At 45.9% G+C, this 23088-nt stretch overlaps 1 protein-coding gene across 1 annotated transcript in view; it reads left to right on the plus strand.

The window, feature by feature from the left end:
- The first annotated feature begins 545 nt into the window (after positions 1 to 545).
- The window catches only part of LOC106562344 (uncharacterized), a 47011-nt gene continuing 24468 nt past the window's right edge, over positions 546 to 23088 (plus strand). The window contains exons 1-7 of the mRNA XM_082957843.1: positions 546 to 832; positions 1854 to 1910; positions 2127 to 2196; positions 3565 to 3932; positions 4510 to 6256; positions 6526 to 6628; positions 7651 to 7787. Of these exons, the coding sequence (XP_082813969.1) occupies positions 1882 to 1910; positions 2127 to 2196; positions 3565 to 3932; positions 4510 to 6256; positions 6526 to 6628; positions 7651 to 7787 (2454 nt within the window). The 5' untranslated portion in view covers positions 546 to 832; positions 1854 to 1881. The remainder of the gene's footprint in view (positions 833 to 1853; positions 1911 to 2126; positions 2197 to 3564; positions 3933 to 4509; positions 6257 to 6525; positions 6629 to 7650; positions 7788 to 23088) is intronic.

The following is a 23088-nucleotide window of genomic DNA, read 5'->3' on the forward strand; positions in this document are numbered from 1 at the left end:
TAAAAATTAAAAATTAAAATCCACTTTAATCAGTGTAGATAAAGGGGGTAGACAGGTTAAATAAGGATTTTTAAGCCTTGAGACAATTGAGACATGGATTATGTATGTGTGCCATTCAAAGGGTGAATGGGCAAGACAAAATATTTAAGTGCCTTTGAATGGGGTATGGTAGTAGGTGCCAGGAGCACCGTTTTGTGTCAAGAACTGCAATGCTGCTGGGTTTTTCATGCTCAATAGTTTCCCGTGTGTATCAAGAATGGTCCACCACCCAAAGGACATCCAGCCAACTTGACCCAACTGTGGGAAGCATTGGAGTCAACATGGGCCAGCATCCCTGTGGAAAGCCTTCAACACCTTGTAGAGTCCATGCCCCAACGAATTGAGGCGAGGGTGTTTTGTACACTCAGTTTATACAGTAGAGAGAGTGAGAGAGGCAGCAGGGGGCGCAACAAGTTGTTTTCTTCTCTGTCGTTCCCATGACTTTCATTCTCTCTCTGAGTAGAATTGTGTTTCAGGACGCCAGAGATAGAGAGAGCGTGCGTGAGAGAGAAAGAGAGAGAGAGAGAGAGAGAGAGAGAGAGAGAGAGAGAGAACGTGAACGGAATAATGTCATGTTGACCAGTGACCAGCACGTTTACAGAACGTTTGGATATTTGTAGCGGTTTTAAAATGGATTAACTGATTCGGTGGTAGTAACTTTTTTACACCTGGATGGAACTCTGTCGATAGTTTGGATTATGAGGATAACTGGCGCCACAATTTACCATTGAGAAGCAGCAATACTGCACTGGAGAAAGCAACAAGGTAGCAAACACAAGCACAGTCATCCAAGGTAGGAACAGACCATTTACGTTTTATGAAAGTGTAATAATATAGGCCTAATAATAATCATAATAGCCTAATCGTAATGATATAATACATTAGAAACATTATTATGCAATTGATTACATTATTGACATTTTAGTAATTTATCCATAAATATGCTTATAATGTTTTTGTTTGTCGACTAATTTCTTTCAAAGAGAATTCAAATGGTAGCCTACATGTTACGTTTCTCATAAATCGCAAAGGATTTCAGATTTGAAAGTGTAATTTAATTTGGCTCACTACTGCGCGCTCACACTTTAAATCAAAATCCCTCAGCCTGGACTAGAGCCTCCTGTCCCGTCCCTGTCGGGTTTGACAGAATGTCGATCTTTTTGCGCAGGGTGCAGCCAGCTTTCTATTTGTTGATAGCACAGATATATACATGCCTGCAATTGTGATGTTGTTTACCATAACGAAATAATATTTGTAATAGACCAGCCTCATAATACGTTTTAAAGACGTTTGAAGTAATAGGCTTAGCCTACATGTTTTTGGATCAATTAAAATCTAGGCTATTGTGAAAATAAAGTAAATAGATATTGGAATATTTTTTATTTAACGGAACTTTCCAAACCTCACATGGAGTGGAATTGCACCAACAAAACAGATAGGTCTATGTTTAAGTTGAAGTGATCTTTAAACCCCCACATTCATCATACCAAGTGTGGTTTATTTTGAGAGATGCATCACAGATGAGTTTTTACTACAAGCACAGTGATAAAAGCGTCACTGCAGTCCAGCCATCTGAAAATGGAGTCCTGTTTCAGTGGGTGGCCACTCATTAGGACCAGGGTTAGGGTCAAGTGTCAACACACATGGTCAAGTGGGTAGAAGCAGGACCTTCAGACAAACTGAGACACTAAAGAGCAGACCTGACACTGCATGTGGTCTTGAGGAGAAAGCTTTGTGTTAAATATGATATTACTGCTTTATTGCTGTGTTATTAATGTCATTATGTCTGCAAGTACAACATATATTTTTTTTAGGTGCTGTAGCCCTCAAAATCTAGGAGATATGAGGGAACTTTGTATCTGGATTCTGAGGTGAGATATCACTTGCCACTTACAATCACTTTGGTGTACACTGAACAGACTCATCTTAAACCTGTTGTATCACACTGCAGCTGCTGACCATGCACTATGCATGACTCAATTTCATAAGTTTGTTTTAATTGTCTCCATTTTAGATTATAATACTTTTTCTCTGTAAAAAATGCTGTTAAATGTATTATAGCTCAGGATGCTATCTGTCACACACAGAGTTTCCATGCTTCTGCTGCTGCTCAGGCCATATCCCCTGGATTGCCAACTCACTATAGACCACAGGAAGGTCAGTAGAGTGACTGGGGGTCAGCAGAGGGGAGAAGGGGAGCAGGGAGGGGGTTGTGCTGGGTGGAGGGAACGATATCCGTGTTTTAACATGTGTGTGGTCTGTTTGACATCCCCAAGCCCAGGGCAATAGACCTCCCTCATGTGTTTGCAGCCTGAGAATCAATTTATCACTGCCAAAGAAGGCATGATCTTGTCTTCCGATCGTAACCGTAGCCAATTAACACCCTCCAGTTCACAGAGGATGCATATCCTTTCAACTGTACAGGGGAAGTTTATAGTGTCTGCTGCCGTGATGATATTGTTCAACCACAAAGCCATTAAATACAACACATAGAGGATCATGCCAGCAGTCAGCAATACATCCCCTTCAACCTCAGTGCTATGAGAAATGGAGAGAGAGAGAGAGAGAGAGAGAGAGAGAGAGAGAGAGAGAGAGAGAGAGAGAGAGAGAGAGAGAGAGAGAGAGAGAGAGAGAGAGAGAGAGAGAGAGAGAGAGAGAGAGAGAGAGAGAGAGAGAGAGAGAGAGAGAGCAAATGAATGATGGACCAATATTTATAACTGTACTTTGTGGAGAGTGTTGATGGACATGCTAACTGTCTGACGGGGCATTCCTCTCTGGGAGAGAGTTTGTCTCTGTTGGCCCTCTGCGTTTCCAGGAGTCCAGCTGTTTGACCCATGGCTGACCCTGGAGATGACAGTGGAGTAGAGTTACAAAGGCTGCAGCGAGGAGGAGGCCATGGTCTGAGTGATCTCTGAATAGCCCCATGTCGGTGACTGACAGAAGGATAGCTATCTGCCAAGTCTCCCTACTATCCCTACCGTTTGGGTATTCTCTTACAGTCTTCTCAACGCCAATGGGCGGCTGAGCCTTTACCATGTGCATGTGTAAGCTCACAGAGGACAGGATGAATGTAGACAAAGTGGCTCTTAAAGAGCTGGATTTCCTTCTTTGCGGCTCCTCGGGCAAAGCTGGCTGGCGCAGGGCAGTGTTGGCTGGCGCAGGGTCCTGAGACAGAGAGTGCAGTGATAGCCACTAACGCGCTAATACGTCTCTGGCAGCGTTACACAGAGGGCTAGAGTCAACAGAGGGATATGCAGGTAGTCAGTAGGGGATGGGAGAGTAACAGACAACCTCTAATCAGACAAATCTGGGCTTTATCCGACATGAACAGAAGCTCATTGCATACACAGCGAGGGAGAGAGAAAACCGTTGTTGATGACATGAGGTCATTGTCTCATTGGCTTCAAGTCTTTCATGAATAATGATGTTATTCTTTTGCTTCTCTACTCTGCTCTGCTCTCATGTCTGTTTCATGTTATCCATGCCGTGGGTGGTGTAGGGCTTTAACTCAGGATGTTCCTACAGGTTCCTCAAAGGGCAGAGCCCCAGCAGCAGGAGGCTGGAGGAGTGCAGGGTGGGGCCCCAGGCTCCTGGGGCTCCTGGGGGCCTTGGTCCTCCTGCTCCCGTTCCTGTGGGGGAGGGGTTCAGGAACAGAACCGACCCTGCCTACCCTCCCACACCCTCTCCATGGGTGCTGTTGCCTACCCCTCCAGGCCGGATGGCCACCACCCCAACCAGAACCCAGGCCATGTAGTGTCTGCCCTAAGACCCACTGTCCCGCTGCACCGCACCAACTCTGGGAGACCCCCACCGTCCAACAGCAACACCAGCTTGGCCAGCCGAGGGGAGCTGAGGGACCAGCAGAGAGACAGAGAGGCCCATGCTGGACGCAGGTACAGTATCTATCACACCATACAGACAGGGGCCTGTCTCTGTCTTTCAGTCTGACCTGTGTTTAATGCCCTGCATGCTGAGCAGCCCAGTCTAAAAGTGTCTCTGTGGAGCTCCAGCTCACTCCATGGTCCATTGGACTCCCCTCCAGTGTAAAGCTATTCTTTTATGGAGTCAATGGCTCGGCTTGTGCTTGGCGGGTTTGTGGCCTCGAGTTAAAAAGCTTTTAAATAAATAGAGCTGACAGTTGAGTAATGGGGGTTGTTGACGTAGGAATCCAAGCCTCCAGACAAAAGCGCTCTCCGCTCGGCGCTTGTTTGCTGACACTAATATCCATCCGCTTCTCAGAAGTAATTTGCACCTGTGATGTGTATCTTTGACATTTTGTTTGACAGTCTTTGATAGTCCAGTCAACACATTTTGAACGTAAACAAGTGCCGTAAGTGGAGGCTATTTAGCACAGACAATTGTCTTTACCCGTGTGTGTGTGTGTGTGTGTGTGTGTGTGTGTGTGTGTGTGTGTGTGTGTGTGTGTGTGTGTGTGTGTGTGTGTGTGTGTGTGTGTGTGTGTGTTTTCAGGAGGGGCAGTGACAGTCCCATCATTCCAGGGAAGTATGGCTATGGGAGGATGCCTTACGTTGTGTCTCTCCAGACAGACACAGGCCAGACGTCTGGGACAGAGACCGGGGCTGGTCGCTCCCACAGACAGAGACGCTCCCCGCTCTCTGACCCCAGCCCGTCAGCCACCAGGCACAGAGGCCACAGTCCAAACCCCTACCATCTGCCATACAACAACCCCCATCTCCACAGCTACAGCCCAGTCCATCACCAGCCCCCAGCCTCCCCTCCCAGGGCTAACCCTAACTCTAACCCTAACCCAGCCTCCCAGCCCAGGTCAAACCCTAACCCAGCCTCCCCTCCCAGGGCTAACCCTAACTCTAACCCTAACCCTAACCCAGCCTCCCAGCCCAGGTCAAACCCTAACCCAGCCTCCCCTCCCAGGGCTAACCCTAACTCTAACCCTAACCCTAACCCAGCCTCCCCTCCCAGGGCTAACCCTAACTCTAACCCTAACCCAGCCTCCCAGGCCAGGTCTAACCCTAACCCAGCCTCCCCTCCCAGGGCTAACTCTAACTCTAACCCTAACCCTAACCCAGCCTCCCAGCCCAGGTCTAACCCTAACCCAGCCTCCCCTCCCAGGGCTAACCCTAACTCTAACCCTAACCCAGTCTCCCAGGCCAGGTCTAACCCTAACCCAGCCTCCCCTCCCAGGGCTAACTCTAACTCTAACCCTAACCCAGCCTCCCAGCCCAGGTCTAACCCTAACCCAGCCTCCCCTCCCAGGGCTAACCCTAACTCTAACCCTAACCCAGCCTCCCAGCCCAGGTCTAACCCTAACCCAGCCTCCCCTCCCAGGGCTAACCCTAACTCTAACTCTAACCCTAACCCAGCCTCCCAGCCCAGGTCTAACCCTAACTCTAACTCTAACCCTAACCCAGCCTCCCCTCCCAGGGCTAACTCTAACTCTAACCCTAACCCAGCCTCCCAGCCCAGGTCTAACCCTAACCCAGCCTCCCCTCCCAGGGCTAACCCTAACTCTAACCCTAACCCAGCCTCCCAGCCCAGGTCTAACCCTAACCCAGCCTCCCCTCCCAGGGCTAACCCTAACTCTAACTCTAACCCTAACCCAGCCTCCCAGCCCAGGTCTAACCCTAACTCTAACTCTAACCCTAACCCAGCCTCCCAGCCCAGGTCTAACCCTAACCCAGCCTCCCCTCCCAGGGCTAACTCTAACTCTAACCCTAACCCAGCCTCCCAGCCCAGGTCTAACCCTAACCCAGCCTCCCCTCCCAGGGCTAACTCTAACTCTAACCCTAACCCAGCCTCCCAGCCCAGGGCTAACTCTAACTCTAACCCTAACCCAGCCTCCCAGCCCAGGTCTAACCCTAACCCAGCCTCCCCTCCCAGGGCTAACCCTAACTCTAACCTTAACCCAGCCTCCCAGCCCAGGGCTAACCCTAACTCTAACCCTAACCCTAACCCAGCCCACAAGCACAGGTCTAGCCCTAATCCAGCCTCCCAGCCCAGGGCTAACCCTAACTCTAACCCCAACCCAGCCCCCCAGCCCAGGTCTAACCCTAATTCTAACCCACCCTGGTCCTCCTCACTCTACCAGCCCAGCCAAGGGCACCAACCTAGGCAGGAGCAGCAGCACTCATCCAGCCAGGCCTCAGCAGCTCAGCAATCCTTTGGACGGCCCTACAACCCCCTGCCCACCTCCTCCTGTGTGGGAGAGCACAACCAGTACAAGATTTGCAACACCAATGTAAGAACGGTTCAGCCATCACTTATGATCATTTATGAATTAATCCCTCACTGTAACCCACAGCTAAACAGCTAAATCAATCATGAAGGGTAAAATATGGAGGTTATTAAGAAAGATGAGGTCTGATAAGACAAATATAGTGGAGATGTTGCGATGGTTGACTTTGCTAGACTGGAATTTACCTTGGGGGGGAATGTGGCCATGTCTGGACTTAGTAGGCCGGGGGACACATATTCACTCTCTTTCTATCTGTCTATATGTCTGTCCAGGCCTGTCCTCCAGCCAGTAGACACATCAGAGTGGTGCAGTGTTCTTCCTACAACAGCTATCCCTTCATGGGTCGACTGTACGAGTGGGAGCCTTTCAATGAAGGTATGGGTGTGTCTCGCCATGTTTTTCATATTGCCTTGGTGTTGGACAATATTATCCAAGGTGTGAGGTGATGTAAGCGCCAAAGTATGTCACCTGTCTCGGCCATTTTGATGAATGTCCTGAGCTGCCAGATAGCTGTTTAGAGATCTAGGTGTCTTAAGTATCCAAGCAACAGTCAAAACACCTCAAGGATAGACAATTACTTTTAGGATACTGATTAACATTTGATGTTTTTCTTCTCTCTGTTGGAGTGAATGGCATTTACTGCAGATGTATGACTAGATTAAAGCTCAAATAACTTCACTTTAGTTGATGAGGACAAGTCAAGTTTGCTTGATACCTATCTCAAACACATGAACATGCAATTACAACACTTTTAGCAATAGCTGTCCTTGTAAACCTCATGAGCTAATGCACAAAACATCTGAGTGAAGTCCAAGTGCAGGTGGATTACAAACCTGACGTTACATTCACCCCACTGCCTGCCAACTCCCAGTGGTTTCCAGGCCTGGAGGGCATCTGCCACCCTCCCACACAAGAGACACCACCCAGAGATCTGTGGTTCTAATTAGCACTAATGGATCATCAGAGAGGAGAAAATAACCTGTTAACTTCCCTTGATCCCTTGGATTTATTAAGAATTTGGTTAGCTTTCCTTGAATCCCTCGTTGTTGCTTGGCATTACCTTTCACCACACAGCATTACTGTAGAAGGCACACTGCAAACATTGATTTACTCATCACTTGTAATCACAGGATATTTGTGAGAACGTGCCAGTATCTAGTCCACTCCTCGCATCAGTTGCTAGATGGCAGCATGGCTCAATGGAAGAAAACAACTCTGCATCTCTTCACCAATTACTGCACTACATCACAATTCTAATGCAGCAGTCTACCCAGCTTGTCCACCTACATTAAACAATGTACATTTACAGCCCTGCCAGGCACCCTACTAGAGAGAGATAATGTTTTGTACTCATAAATCATATCAAATCATTCGTTTCTGTGTCTCCTCTGTCACAGTTTCAGGGGACCAGCGTTGTGAGCTCAACTGTCGTGCGACCGGTTTCCGCTTCTACGTGCGTCAGTCGGATAGGGTCATCGATGGGACGCCGTGCGGCCAGAACGAGACTTCCATCTGTGTGGCAGGGAGGTGCCAGGTAGGACACTTAACTCATTTACCAGTGGCCTGGCCAGGCCTGTGGACAGGCCTGTGGACTCCTGCCGAACCACTCAGAACAGAACGGAACAGAACAGTGACAGGATGGGTGGAATCAGAGGAAAGAAAAGCTTAATTCATTGAGATGAAAGGTTGACATCATTCCACACAAACCTTCAAACACGTGAAAACACAGCCCCAAAAGAGTTCTCAAGATCAACTGCATCCAAATGCAAGATACAGTATTTTTTATTAAAGACATTTAATCAATTATACATAACCAGCAGAGGGCAGCAGAGTATAACACTGTTATCTGTCCATAAGGAGTGAAACAGAGGTCAGCTTGGGGTGACTGGGTTGACTAGGTTCTGAGTCCAGGATCTGGGATCTCAATGAAGAATTATGACGGACATATTTGTTCCTTTGACTTGATTTTTTATACGCATCTCTAAAACACACCTGTGGCCAGAACTTGGAAAGACAACAGTCCCTGTGTAAACCTGTGCTATTGACTGGCTATGTGTCCAGTGTGCAGCTGTATACGTTTTACTTCTTATTTCATCAGGATTTAACTCTGAGAGATGCTTTTCCAATATGATTTTAAGCCATAATTCTGAGTGAACCCTTTCCAAGTTGCGCTCTAGGAACTCGTGCTTGCCTCTGAGTCTCCCTTCAGCCCAATTTGCTGCGCTCTCAACCACATTTTTCCCCCCATGGAGATCTTTACTATATTAAGATTTAATCAAGATAAAGAGTCTCTCTGATCTCATATTAGCTTTGAGTAATTTCCACTTTTAATACCAGTGAAATTGTGATTTATCACAGGGGCCAGTGTTCTCACCAGACCTCCAGCCCTCCAGCCGATAGATCTCTGGGCAGTGTGGGGACTAGCTGACCCCATGGAGGGAGTGGTCTGCTTTTATGTGGCCGGGGTGGGATCTCACTCAGTATTCATGCAGCTGGTCTGTGGTATGCGGGTGTGGTATGGACTGCAGAGTGCACTGTACTGTACTCTACTATACTGTACTGTGCTGTACTGGACTGGACTGTACTGAAGCTTATACTGTTGTGGTATGGACAGTAGTCTGGACTAGACTTTCTGGACTGGACTGGACTCTACTGTACTCTACTGTACTGGACTGTACTCTACTGTAGCTTATACTGCTGTGGTCTGTGGGTGTGGTATGAACTGCAGTGTGTACTGTACTCTACTCTATGTGTCTGGGTCCTTTTTGGCTCTCTGTCTCTGATACCCTGTAGTGAGTTGCCCAGTAGGTTTACTTGTGTATAACACGGTCCATCTCTGTCCAAGGCGGACCCTGGATTTGAACCGACGCCAATGTCAACACCACTTACCCAGAAAGCCAAGGCATTTCCGACAGTGCTTTAGTATTTCCGACAGTAACTTCGCCATCTGCAACACATTGTGAGCTAAACCAACCAGGGACCATTCTGTTCTCTCACTACTAGGGAACATATTGAGGCCTGATTTCTGTGTATACTCACCTAGGGAATATATTCAGCAGGTCAGGGCACATCCCATAGTAGCAGTGAGATGCTGTCATAAATTATATTGAGGAGACCAAAGTAGACTGATGACATAGACACAGAAACATCTGCTTTTCCTGCCTTGGCCCTTTTTGCTTGCGTACCATAAAACCACATCTCCTACTGTAGCTGTAACCCAAGGCTCTGTTTATTCTGCCCTCTGTGTGGAGCTGGAGTCAGTTTGCAGCAGGCATCTCTTTATTTTGAATGGTCAAACTTTGACTGTTATTTCACAAGGTGTCTGCAGAGGCTTATGGCTGCGTTCTCTTTGAGCTCAATCAGATTTAGCCTATAGATATGTTGCATAGAGTAGAGTCCAGGTCTGTTTCTGCCTTGTCTGTTTCCTGTGGTCCTGCTCTATAGAAAGCAGACCTGTCCTGAACTCTGTGTTGCTGTTTTTAATAAGCTCAGGGTGTGTGTGAGTGTGTATGTGTGTGTGTGTGGATGGGGGTGATTTTCAAGTGTGATGAGAGGTTGTGCTGGAGCGAGTAATGCAGGAATATGCGTGTTTATTTATATGTACCACACACACCAATAGATAAGTAGAGTTTCCCACTGCAGATCCTGGAGAGCTTGGCATCCTGCCCACTCACACCCCTATAGCTCTACAATCCTAAATACACACTGTAGACACAGACAGGTTTGACCTAAATTAGGCTAAGTGACAATCCCTGTATTATTGCAGTAGATCATTTGTTCTCAATGATTTACCTGGCTAAATACAGGTTGAATAAATAAATATTGATCCCCTACTCTTTCTATTAGTCGGGCTAAACACATGCCTTTTGTGTGGTCCATCCCTGATCAATATGATAAACAACCTAGCTCTCAATCTGACCTCTGACCTAAGGTGTCCCTGCATGCCTCTTGCTCATGTTCCTGACCCACTTTGATGATATATCAGTCAGACTTTATAGCTCAGTAAACACGGTGACATTTCCTTTAGGTCCATGTCTCAGAGCTCATGCTGTTAGTCAGGCAGTGAGTTGAGTATCAGAATATTAGAGAATGTCAGAAAAACTGAACATCTTCTTTCTTCAAAATGGCCCAAGATAGTATGAAAAAAGGATTTGGCAGATATCCAGTAGTCATAGGTTAAAAATGTCAGTAAAGCCTGCTTGTATTGGTCCCTATTAAGTCCCTGTGCTTACTGTGAGACAGGCAGGCTGCATGCTGAATGTAAGAGAGCTTAGCTGGCTAAACACTTGGTCTGTTCTGTAGTCTCTTTGTGCTCAGAGTCTTGTTTTGTATTAAGATTGGTCTTCCTACAGCTGTGATGCCTTGGCTCCAATGAGCCGCCTCAGGGCTGTGGAACTGGGTTATATGCAATGCACTCTTGGTTAAAAAGCTCAACATAACTGTGGAATTGCACTACACACTTGATTAGATAGCTCAACATAAACGGTGAAATGAATGACGTTGAATGACTCTTGGCATGTGGCCCACTGTGATCTCCTAAGGCTCGTAAGAAAATTAACGGAATGGTGCCAGGTTTCATAGCAGCACTAGAACCATCCGGCATGGAGGTATTCTCAGAGCTAGAGAGACATCTATCTCTGTCAGTGAGAGAGTAGTAAACCATATTCTACTACTACAGTCCCGTTAGCTCAGTTGGTAGAGCATGGCGCCAGGATGGTGGGTTTGATTCCCGGGGCCACCCATACATAACATTGTATGCACGCTTTGGATAAAAGGCTTTGCTAAATGCTATAGATGTATTACATACAGTGGGCTCCAAAATTACTGGCACCCCTGACTGGCAATGCACAAACAATACTTAAAAAAATATAAACAATATTATTTTAGAGATAAACTCAAAATACCAATGTGAGAAATACTGTACTTGATTAATGTTTCAATGGAACCCACCAAAATAATTTATTGATTTAATAAAAAATCTATGTCCTCCAAATCAAGGTTTCACAATTAATGGCGCCCTTAAAGATAATTATAAATCACATCTACCAAAATTAAACCAGGAATTAATTTCCACTTATTTAAGTTTATCTAAGTCTTAAGGAACTATATTGAGCCATTACATCACTTCCTGTTTCACTAGGGTATAAAAATTAGGTAACACGCATGCAATATCCCTTTGTCATCCAACACCTTTAGGAAGAAAACAAAAGAACTGGCAGTTCAAAAGAGACAGATGGTCGTAGACCTTCATAAATCTGGTAATGGCTACAAGAAGATCCACAAACGATTGAATATACCATTGAGCACTGTCAGGGCAATTATTATAACATTCAAAAGATATGGAACAGTTAAAAACCTCACGGGTAGAGGACGCAAATGCATTTTGCCCCCCAGGATAGGGAGGAGGATGGTGAGAGAAGCAACAAAATCCCCAAGAATCACTGTGAAAGAATTGCAGGCCTTGGTGGCGTCTTGGAATCACCAGGTTTAAAAAAGCACTATCAGACGCCACTTCCACAACCACAGGCTCTTTGGAAGGGTTGCCAGAAGAAAGCCCTTTCTGACCCCAAGACACAGACGCAAGCGCTTGGAGTTTGCCAAACATCATTTAAATTATGACTGGAAGAAGGTGCTCTGGTCAGATGAGACCAAAATTGAACGTTTTGGTCAGATACAGCATCGGCATGTTTGGCGTCAAAACAGAGATGCGTACAAGGAGAGGCACCTCATACCCACGGTGAAATATGGTGTTGGGTCAGTGATGTTTTGGGGCTGTTTTAATTCCAGAGGTCCAGGAACACTGGTTAAGATTGATGGCATAAGGAATTCCACCAAGTATCAGGCAATTTTGGCTGACAATCTGGTTGCCTCTGCCAGAAGGCTGGGACTTGGCCGTAGGTGGACTTTCCAACAAGACAATGACCCAAAACATACCTCAAGATCCATGTAGAAATGGTTCTGTGACAACAAAATCAATGTTCTGCCATGGCCATCTGTCGCCGGACCTCAATCCAATCAAAAATCTGTGGGCTGAGTTGAAGAGGGCAGTTGATAAGCGCAAACCCAAGAATGTGAAGGATCTTGAAAGGATCTGCATAGAGGAATGGTCCAAAATCCCTCCAAATGTGTTCCTTAACCTTGTCAAACATTACTGGAAAGACTCCATGCTGTTATCCTTGCCAGAGTACTAAATGAGGAGTGCCAATAATTATGAAACTTTGATTTTGGTGAAATGTATTTTGTATTAAATAGTTGTATGATTTTGTTTGGTTCCATTGAAACATTAATAAAGTACAGTATTTCTCACATGTTGGTATTTTGAGTTTATCTCTATAATTATACTGTTTATATTGTTTAAAGTATTGTTTGTGCATTGCCAGTCAGGGGTGCCAGTAATTTTGGAGCCACAGTACATTACTTTAGCAGACTGAGAACACTGCTAAGTTCTTCTCTCTACACGGGTGCTTTAGTTGATGCTTTCCATGGGATGCCTTAAATTCCACAGGGCTCACACACATCTCACTCAGATCCATGGGACACATCCTCAAATCCACCCTTCTTGTCTAATGGCTTTTTGTTACTGGACACGGTACCCATATGCTACTGTCTACTCTGGTTGAGTTGATGTGGTATTTCTACGTACAGTACAGTAGAGGAAAATCTTACATAGGGTGTAGGAATATCTCTATAGGTATTGTAAAGTGACAAATGAGTTATTTGGGGTCTTTGACATGAGGAAGCAAAGAGTAAGCAAAGAACAGAGAGAATGAGCTGGAAGCTGCTCTTTTGATCAGCATTACTACTAAAGATGGCAGCTGAAAAACTTTGTGGCTTCTTATATGGCTTCCTGTATTTTCCTCGAAACAGAAAAATTTGGTCAGAACTGTTTGAACTTGTCATGATCCTCAGCGCATGTGCTACTGACTCTACCTACCAAGAAATGTGTTATTTCAGGTGCTGTTTCTCCCCTCTGTATAACACAAAGAGGAAAAGCCTGTCCTCTGTAGAGGACTGTTACATTTTCCTACTTATATTATAGTCAGGATATCTCTACTTGTTAACAGAATTATGTCTTCATAAAGAGCCTTCATCATGAGAGTGAGTACAACAGTATTAGTGTAGTGTGCACTGTAAACTGTGTTTGACCGATGCATAGAGGCTAAACGAGGTCTCTTTAGGATACCCCTCTGTCTCTTAACAGTGGAAAGACAGCCCTACCTATGAACCATGAGCTTAATGTGAAAGGCTTGGACCTTGTCACTGAATATGGTGCGCCTCATACACGATCCAGGTTTTATGCTGAAAGAAGGAAAACCCAGATTTGAGCCATAGAAAATGTTGAAAGTGGTTACACATTTCAGATGGATGCTAAAATAAAGCTGCTTTTATGGCTGGAATTCCATTGAGCTGCTCTTTCTCTTTATATGCCAAGGATAGGCACTTGAGAAGGGTGTGTGTATTTTTGAAGGCCAATCTCTGACCACACACTTTTCTGCTTGCGGGTGATGGTGGGGCTGAAGATCCACCTCAATAGCTGGAGGGTGTGTTCTGAGTGCTCTGCGGATAATTAGGAGATAAAGCTTTTACCACATCCACCGTAGCAGTAACTTAGTGACCCCCCCCCCCCCCCCCCCTAAAATCCTCAACATCCACTGTTGGTCATTCTGGTCAAGACTTTCACATGCATTATACCTCTCTTTTTATTTCACATTTGCTGTGTTTTTATTGAACACTGAGGGTAGAGTGCTAGCCTAGGCCCTATACCATTTACATAACAGATGGCCCTCCTGTTCCTTCCTTTAAACTTTCTTCACACCAGTTAAAGAAACATTTCTCTGTGAATGTATTCAATAGTACCATATGGTTTCGTATGGTTTCAAGCAACAAGAGTATAAGGGTAAAATGACCTCTTAAAGGCTGAAAATAGTGTGGTTTCAACAGGTAGGCTAACACAGGTCCCAGTTCTGACAGGGTAAAACCATAGACTCCTACTTCTTTAATTTAGCGGTCTCTTCCCCAGAGCCTTGTCTTGGCGGTCGAAGTCAGCTCTGCTGATCCAGGTCCTCCACTGGTGTCTTTGCCAGTGCTCTGTCTGTTCCATATCTCACTTTCATTATGTGTGTGAGGCCAGATTGTGTGTCTGTGTGAGTCTATGGGTCCGTCCTTCCCTGGGTCCTGGGTCAGGAGCTTGGCTGCCTGGCTGGCTGGCCGTTGCAGTGGCTCCCACTCCTCCCCAGTGCTGCTGTGGCTGGCCTGCATCCCTCTGCATCCCTCTCTGCCAGGCTCACCCTAACACAGCCAAGCCTCTCGTCGCTCCCTGCAAAACTCCTCCACCGACCAACAGACAGCTGCATCTGTTTTAGGCATTCCCCGTGCGGGGAGCGACTGACTTGTTAAAATGGGGATGAGAGGTTCTGAAATACGGCTGGTACAGACTGGTGAAGAGATCACAACCCTGTCTCTCTCACGACAGGCCCCAGCTACAGGCCCCAGCATGTTATCCACCATTTTCTGGGTATGAAGAGGCACTTTAGTCAAAAGAGCCTGGTCTTACATTTACATTTTAGTCATTTAGCAGATGCTTTGATCCAGTTTGTGCATTCATCTTAAGATAGCTAGGTGGGACAACCACATCTCAGTCATAGTAACTACATATTTCCTCAATAAAGTAGCTATCAGCAAAGTCAGAGCTAGTAAGGGGGGGAAAAAGTCAAGTGCGAGTGTTAGTTCACAAAAGGCTTTTTTAATTTATAAAAATATATATAATTTACAAAAAATGAGGAGGGGTGCAAGTGGAGTACTGTGGAATTCTTTAAGATACTCTTTGAAGAGGTAGGGTTTCAGATGTTTTCGGAAGATGGGTAGGGACTCTGCTGTCCTATCTTCGGGGGCTGGTTCCACCATTGGGGAGCCAGGACAGAGAAGAGCTTGGACTGGGCTGAGGGGGAGCTGCCGTGCCCTCTCGTAGGGGAGGGAAGGCCAAGAGACCAGAGGTGGCAGAACAGATTGCTTGGGTTGTAGAGTTTGAGCATAGCCTGAAGGTAGGAAGAGGCAGTTCCTCTTGCTGCTCCGTAGGCAAGTACCATTGTCTTGTAGTAGATGCGAGCTTTGACTGGAAGCCAGAAGCGGGGTAATATGGGAGAACTTAGGAAGGCGGGCTACAGGGTTTTGGATAAGTTGCAGGGGTTTGATGGCACAAGTGGGGAGACCAACCAACAGCGAGTTGCAGTAGTCCAGATGGCCTGGATTAGGACCTGCGCCGCTTCCTGTGTGAGGTAGGGTCGTACTCTGCGAATGTTATAGAGCATGAACCTGCAGGTGCTAGTCACTGCTTTGATGTTTGCAGAGAACGACACAGTGTCGTCCAGGGTCACGCCAAGGTTCTTTGCGCTCTGGGAGGGGGACACTGTGGCGTTGTCAACTGTATTGGAGAGGTCTTTGAGTGGGCAGGTCTTCCCCGGGAGGAAGAGCAGCTCTGTCTTGTTGAGGTTGAGCTTGAGGTGGTGGGCTGACATCCAAGCTAAGATATCTGCCAGGCACGCAGAGATGAATGTCTCCACCTGGGTGTCAGAAGTGGGGAAGGAGAAAAGTCATTGAGTGTCATCCACATAGCAATGATAGGAGAGACCATGTCAGGATATGACAGAGTCAAGTGACTTGATGTACAGAGAGAAGAGGAAGGGGTCTAGAACCAAGCCCTGGGGGACACCAGTAGTGAGAATACGTGGTGCAGACACAGATTCTCTCCACGTCACCTGGTTGGAACAACCTGTTAGGTAGGATGCAATCCAAGAGTGTGCAGAGCCTGAGACGCTCAGCCCTGAGAGGGTGGAGAGGAGGATCTGATGGTTCACGGTGTCGAAGGCAGCGGATAGATCTAAGAGAATAAGAACAGAGGAGCGAGAGTCAGCTTTGGCAGTGCGGAGAGCCTCCGTGACACAGAGAAGAGCAGTCTCAGTTGAGTGACCCGTCTTGAAGCCTGACTAGTTAGGGTCAAGAAGCTCGTTCTGAGAGAGCGAGAGAGATGGTCAGAGACCGCACACCCAAGTGTTTTGGAAAGAAAAGAAAGAAGGGATACCGGTCTGTAGTTTTTGACATCAGAGGAGTCGAGTGTTGGTTTCTTTAGGATGGGAGCGACTCGGACCATTTTGAAGTCAGAAGACGCAGCCAGTTGTTAGGGATGAGTTGATGGAGAAAGGAGGAGGGGATCGGGTCGAGCGGGCAAGTTGTTGGGCGGCGGGACCTTACTAGTTGCAGGATTTCATCTGGAGAGAGAGAGTAGAAAGATGTCAAGGAGTAGGTTAGTTCTGTGTGGGACCAGTGGACTCAATAGGCTAAGAGAATGAGGAGCTGATTTCGTCAACCTGGAGGTGGTGGAGGATTAAGGAGGGAGGAGAAGGTGGAAAATAGTTTTCTAGGGTTAGAGGCAGAAGCTTGAAATTTAGAATGATAGAAAGTGTCTTTAGCAACGGATACAGAGGAAGAGAAGGTAGAAAGGAGGGAGTGAAAGGATGATAGGTCCTCCATTTTCGCTCAGCTACCCGCAGCCCTGTTCTATAATCTGGCGATGAGTCACGGAGCAGGAGGGTAGGACCGAGCCGGCCGGGAGGAAAGGGGACAGTGCGAGTCATAGGATGTGGAAAGGGAGGAGAGTACGGTCAAATATGCAGAATCAGGAGACAAGAGGGAGAAGGATTTAGCTGAAGGGAGAGATGATAGAATGGAAGAGGAGAGAATAGTGGGAGAGAGAGAGTGAAGATTGCGAAGGCACATTACCATTTCGATAGGGGCTGAGTGGCTAGGGTTGGAGGAGAGGCAGACAGAAAAGGAAACAAAGTAGTGATCAGAGACCTGGAGGGGGGTTGCAGTGAGATTAGTAGGCGAACAGCCTCTAGTAAAGATGAGGTCAAGCATATTCCCTGCCTTGTGAGTGGGAGGCGACTGGAAAAAGGTAAGGTCAAAAGAGGCAAGGAGAGGAAAAGAGAGTTGGAAAAAAATTAATCGAAAGGCAGACATCGGAAGGTTGAAGTCACCAGGTACAAAGAGCGGTGAACCATCCTCAGGAAATTAGCTTATCAAGGTGTCAAGCTCATTGAGGAACTCTCCAAGGGTATCTGGTGGGTGATAGATAACAACAATGTTGAGCTTGAGTGGACTAGTGACAGTGACAGCATGGAATTCAAGTGAGGAGATGAACAGGTGAGAGAGAAAATGTCCATTTAGGAGAAATTAGTAGCCCTGTGCCACCACCGCCAGATGCTCTTGGACTATGAGAGAAAATGTAGTCCGATGAAGATCACTCTCTGGAGTGATCCAAGTCTCCGTCAGGGCCAAAATGTCAAGGGACTGAAGGGCATCATAGGCTGAGATGAACTTGCCGTTCTTGACCGCAGATCGGCAGTTCCAGCCGGAGCCAGAGACCAGCAATTCCACATGGGTTGTGCGTGCAGGATACAGTAAATTAGAAGGGTTGCAGCCAAGGGGTGTGGAGCATCTGTAAAGCCTACAGGGAGAGAAGCGAACAGGTATAGAAAACACACACATAGTTGCCAAAGCAAGAGCAAAAGGAGATGATCTGAAAATAACTATGTAAGATACTCAAGTGAGCCTAGTGGGGTGGATCCTTCCTCTCTCAAATAACTCGGCAGAACAACTCTACAGAACCGTCTTTGTTACGGTGACGGCCTCTGACACGCTGCTAACAGCTGCCGCTGAGAAAACAGGGGAGACTGAAGTACTAATTGCTAATTTCCTTGCAAAGGTGAAGAGCACATCTCTCTGTACTAATTGCTGATTGCCTAGGAAAGGAGAAACCACTCCCCCTCCAATATAGCCATTGATTATCCAAACAACAACAGTCACAAATTTCCCTTAATTCTGATTGATCTGTCAACAATCATCTGCAAGTTATGAGCAGTCAGCAGGTCACACACCAAGTAGGCTACTGGGAAGACAGGCAGCACTTAAAGTAGATGGACCTAGCTAGGAAAAAGAAAGTACTAGACAACAGCAGATAAAGACAAAAATGATACTTATCACTCCTGGAGATATCAGGAGTCCTCTAGTTATAGAATGAAGCATATTGAGAGGGAGCCTGAGAAGCTGGTTTATATACTCAGAAAAGAGGTGAAATCACTCCCCCCTCCAATACAGTCACTGATTACCAAAACAACAACAGTCAGTGATTGGGTGACTTAGTATACGTGCTGTAAATAATTTCCAGTAGGACAGACAACATGTGTGAATCAGTGAAATACAGCAGGTAGCTTGTTCTTTCACTGTAGAATGCCATGCATGTTAAAGTAGAGGTGTTACTGTACAGTATATGGTTTAGGCCAGCCGGATGAGAAGGAGATGATAGTTGAAGGGGCGAAACCTAACTTCCACTTAAATCCCATTTTAGTCATGCATTAATGTCAACGGGAGACTAAGTGAACATTTGATTTAAGCAGAAGTTAGGATTCTCCCCTAAGTGTTTTATCTCAGCCTCCCTGGTCCCGTTCAGCCCCTGGTCCACCTGTTTCATTCTGGGTGACTGGCCTGTAATGTGCCGGCTGGATCTGTGGGTCAGACTTCTGCTGACCAATTCTCAGGGGTTGAGCACAGAGCTCATAAAGGATGTGTCTGGAGACAGGGGAGTCTTTGACCCTCTGAGTAGGGGCACGTTAAATCCTTCACGCTGTGAACAGAAAGTGTCTGCTTTCAATAAGACTCAAACTTGATGCATTTCCAACACTCTGTTAGTTCCGGTCTCCACCTCCTGGCTTTTACATTTAGGAAGACTCATTTCCTCTGAATACAATAAATACATTTTAGCTCTGTGTCCCTGAAGTCTGAGATGTTTTCCCTGTTTGATGCTTTGTTTGGTAGATAAAGTGAGATAGACTATTTACTCTAAATACAGTACACTGTACAAAACGATGTGCATTTAATATTTCCATCATGATTCAATTTTGAAATAATACGGTAATTTACATGTATCTCCACCAAAGGGCTGAACCATTTGGACTCATCCATTTGCTGACTGCTTACTGTCTGTTACAGCTGTTGATGGTCTGGCTTGACTTTCTAAAAGAGACGCAGGCTGCCTGTCCAGGCTTCTCCACTGTGTGAAACATCCCCTGGTCTCTATGGCCTTCACAGCCCCCGGACCTCCATGCTCATTTCCTGCCCCTGGTATTCAGCTGAAATATATGTCTCCTTTGTACTAGGGGAGCTGTCAGCTCCACTGAGCTTGAACAAGCCATACATGAGCGCAAGATACTGTAGACCTGAACTATAGTACACACCTCTGGGGACAGGTAGTGGAGCAGAACAGAATACTGCCACAGTAGTGTTAAAGACTCTCTGACTGCTGTTGCTTCCTCTGCCAGGTTGAAACCAGTACTAAACTGTCACTTTCGACTGGAACAGTATCTTTAACAGTACAGTACAGGGCAGGTTATATACTAATACTCTCTCATCAGTCTTTCTTATGAGTCAATAGAAAAAAATATGTTTTAGTTTTCTGGGAGACTGTCCAAGGATGGTGAACTCCTCTAGTGATTGGTTTTTGGTATCCTATGGTGATTGTTTTTCACTATACCATAGCCTAAGTAATATTATAGTTTTGGTAGTATGTGGTTATGGGCCATAGTGCAGCCGTACCTGAGAGGTGAACAGATTTATGAGGGGACCCTATAGGGTCATACAGTGTTATTCTTTACATTCAGTCAGCAGCCACACACACTGACTGACTGCTGTTGACAGTGATTGGATTGGCTGTTGTCTGGGTGGTTGTCAATGTCAATTGAGGAGCTAGTTGAATGGATTTGAAGCTTCAATAGTTTGTTTGTTTCATCTGAAGGCCATTCAATGAGTGGTCAAGGTTCGCTGAATGGCAGGAATTTATGGTCAATTCAGAGGGAGACATTGTGTGTTTGTGTGTGTGTGAGCGCACACGAGTGTGAAAGTGCATGTTTGAGCGTGCACGTGTTTGTGTGCGTTGCATGTGTGTGTGAAAAAGGGGGTAAGTGCATTGGTACATACTTGTCGTGTCTAAGTGAATGTGTCATCAGTGCTGCAGGTGGGCTGCCCCCAGAGGTCAACCTGGTCATAAATAATCACCTTATCTGTGTCTCCTAACGACTTCATTACCATCAGGCTATTAGCAGGTGTGTCAAGCAGGAAAATACCACCAGCATACAAACAGGAACAGTTTTCCCACAGAGCTTATATCCTGTCTGTCTCTCAGCTACATGCCACATGGCACCCTATTCCTTATACAGTACATTCAGAAAGTATTCAGACCCCTTCCCTTTTTCCACATGTTGTTACGTTACAGCCTTATTCTAAAATTGATTAAATTGTTTTATATTTTCATCAATCTACACACGATACCCCATAATGACAAAGCAAAACCTGCTTTTTAGATTTTTTTGCAAATGTATACACATTTTAAAACTTAAATATCCCATTTACATAAGTATTCAGGCCCTTTACTCAGTACTTTGTTGAAGCACCTTTGGCAGTGATTACAGCCTCGACTCTTCTTGCGTATGACGCTACAAGCTTGGCACACATGTATTTGGGAAGTTTCTCCCATTCTTCTCTGCAGATTCTCTCAAGCTCTGTCAGCTTGGATGGGGAGCGTCGCTGCACAGCTATTTTTAGGTCTCTCCAGAGATGTTCGATTGGGTTCAAGTCCGGGCTGTGGCTGGGCCACTCAAGGACATTCAGAGACTTGTCCCGAATGCTCTGGAGCAGGTTTTCATCAAGGATCTCTTTGTACTTTGCTGTGTTCATCTTTCCCTAGACCCTGACTAGTCTCCCAGTCCCTGCCGCTGAACAACATCCCCACAGCATGATGCTGCCACCACCATTCTTCACCATAGGGATGGTGCCAGGTTTCCTCCAGACGTGACGCTTGGCATTCAGGCCAAAGAGTTCAATCTCTTCCATTTAAGAATGATGGAGGCCACTGTGTTCTTGGGGACCTTCAATGCTGCAGACATTTTTTGGTAACTTTCCCCAGATCTGTGCCTCGACACAATCCTGTCTTGGAGCTCTACGTACAATTCCTTCGACCTCATGGTTTAGTATTTGCTCTGACATGCACTGTCAACTGTGGGACCTTATATAGACAGGTGTGTGCCTTTCCAAATCATGTCCAATCAGTTGAATTTACCACAGGTGGACTCCAATCAAGTTGTAGAAACATCTCAAGGATGATCAATGGAAACAGGATGCACCTGAGCTCAATTTCGAGTCTCCTAGCAAAGGGTCTGAATAAATATGTAAATAAGCTATTTCTGTTTTTTATTTTTAATACATTTTCTATAATGTCAAAAAAACTTTTCGCTTTGTCATTTTGCAGTATTGTATGTAGATGGATGAGGAAATGTTTTAATAAGGCTGTAATGTAACAAAATGTGGAAAAAGTCAAGGGGTCTGAAAACTTTCAGAATGCACTGTACAGTCGTGGCAAAAGGTTTTGAGAATGACACAAATATTAATTTCCACAAAGGTTGCTGCTTCAGTGTCTTTAGATATTTTTGTCAGATGTTACTATAGAATACTGAAGTATAATTACAAGCATTTCATAAGTGTCAAAGGCTTTTATTGACAGTTACATGAAGTTGATGCAAAGAGTCAATATTTGCAGTGTTGACCCTTCTTTTTCAAGACCTCTGCAATCCGCCCTGGCATGCTGTCAATTAACTTCTGGGCCACATCCTGACTGATGGCAGCCCATTCTTGCATAATCAATGCTTGGAGTTTGTCAGAATTTGTGGGGTTTTGTTTGTCCACCCTTCTCTTGAGGATTGACCACAAATTCTCAATGGGATTAAGGTCTGGGGAGTTTCCTGGCCATGGACCCAAAATATCGATGTTTTGTTCCCCGAGCCACTTAGTTATCACTTTTGCCTTATGGCAAGGTGCTCCATCATGCTGTAAAAGGCATTGTTCGTCACCAAACTGTTCCTGGATGGTTGGGAGAAGTTGCTCTCGGAGGATGTGTTGGTACCATTCTTTATTCATGGCTGTGTTCTTAGGCAAAATTGTGAGTGAGCCCACTCCCTTGGCTGAGAAGCAACCCCACACATGAATGCTTTACTGTTGGCATGACACAGGACTGATGGTAGCGCTCACCTTGTCTTCTCCGGGCAAGATTTTTTACGGATGCCCCAAAGAGCATGGTGTTTGCAACGCCAGGGTTGTGGGTTCGATTCCCACGGGGGGCCAGCACAGAAAAAAATGTATGAAATTGTATGAAATTTATGCATTCACTACTGTAAGTCGCTCTGGATAAGAGCGTCTGCTAAATGACTAAAATGTTTAAAAAAATGTAAAATGGATTCATCAGAGAAAATGACTTTACCCCAGTCCTCAGCAGTCCAATCCCTGTACCTTTTGCAGAATATCAGTCTGTCCCTGATGTTTTTCCTGGAGAGAAGTGGCTTCTTTGCTGCCCTTCTTGACTCCAGGCCATCCTCCAAAAGTCTTTGCCTCACTGTGCATGCAGATGCACTCACACCTGCCTGCTGCCATTCCTGAGCAAGCTCTGTACTGGTGGTGCCCCGATCCCGCAGCTGAATCAACTTTAGGAGACAGTCCTGGCGTTGCTGTACTTTCTTGGGCGCCCTGAAGCCTTCTTCACAACAATTGAACCGCTCTCCTTGAAGTTCTTGATGATTCGATAAATGGTTGATTTAGATGCAATCTTACTGGCAGCAATATCCTTGCCTGTGAAGCCCTTTTTGTCCAAAGCAATGATGACGGCACGTGTTTCCTTGCAGGTAACCATGGTTAACAGAGGAAGAACAATGATTCCAAGCACCACCCTCCTTTTGAAG

This window comes from Salmo salar, chromosome 11, assembly GCF_965601325.2.
Source record: "Salmo salar chromosome 11, fSalSal1, whole genome shotgun sequence".
Taxonomy (NCBI): domain Eukaryota; kingdom Metazoa; phylum Chordata; class Actinopteri; order Salmoniformes; family Salmonidae; genus Salmo; species Salmo salar.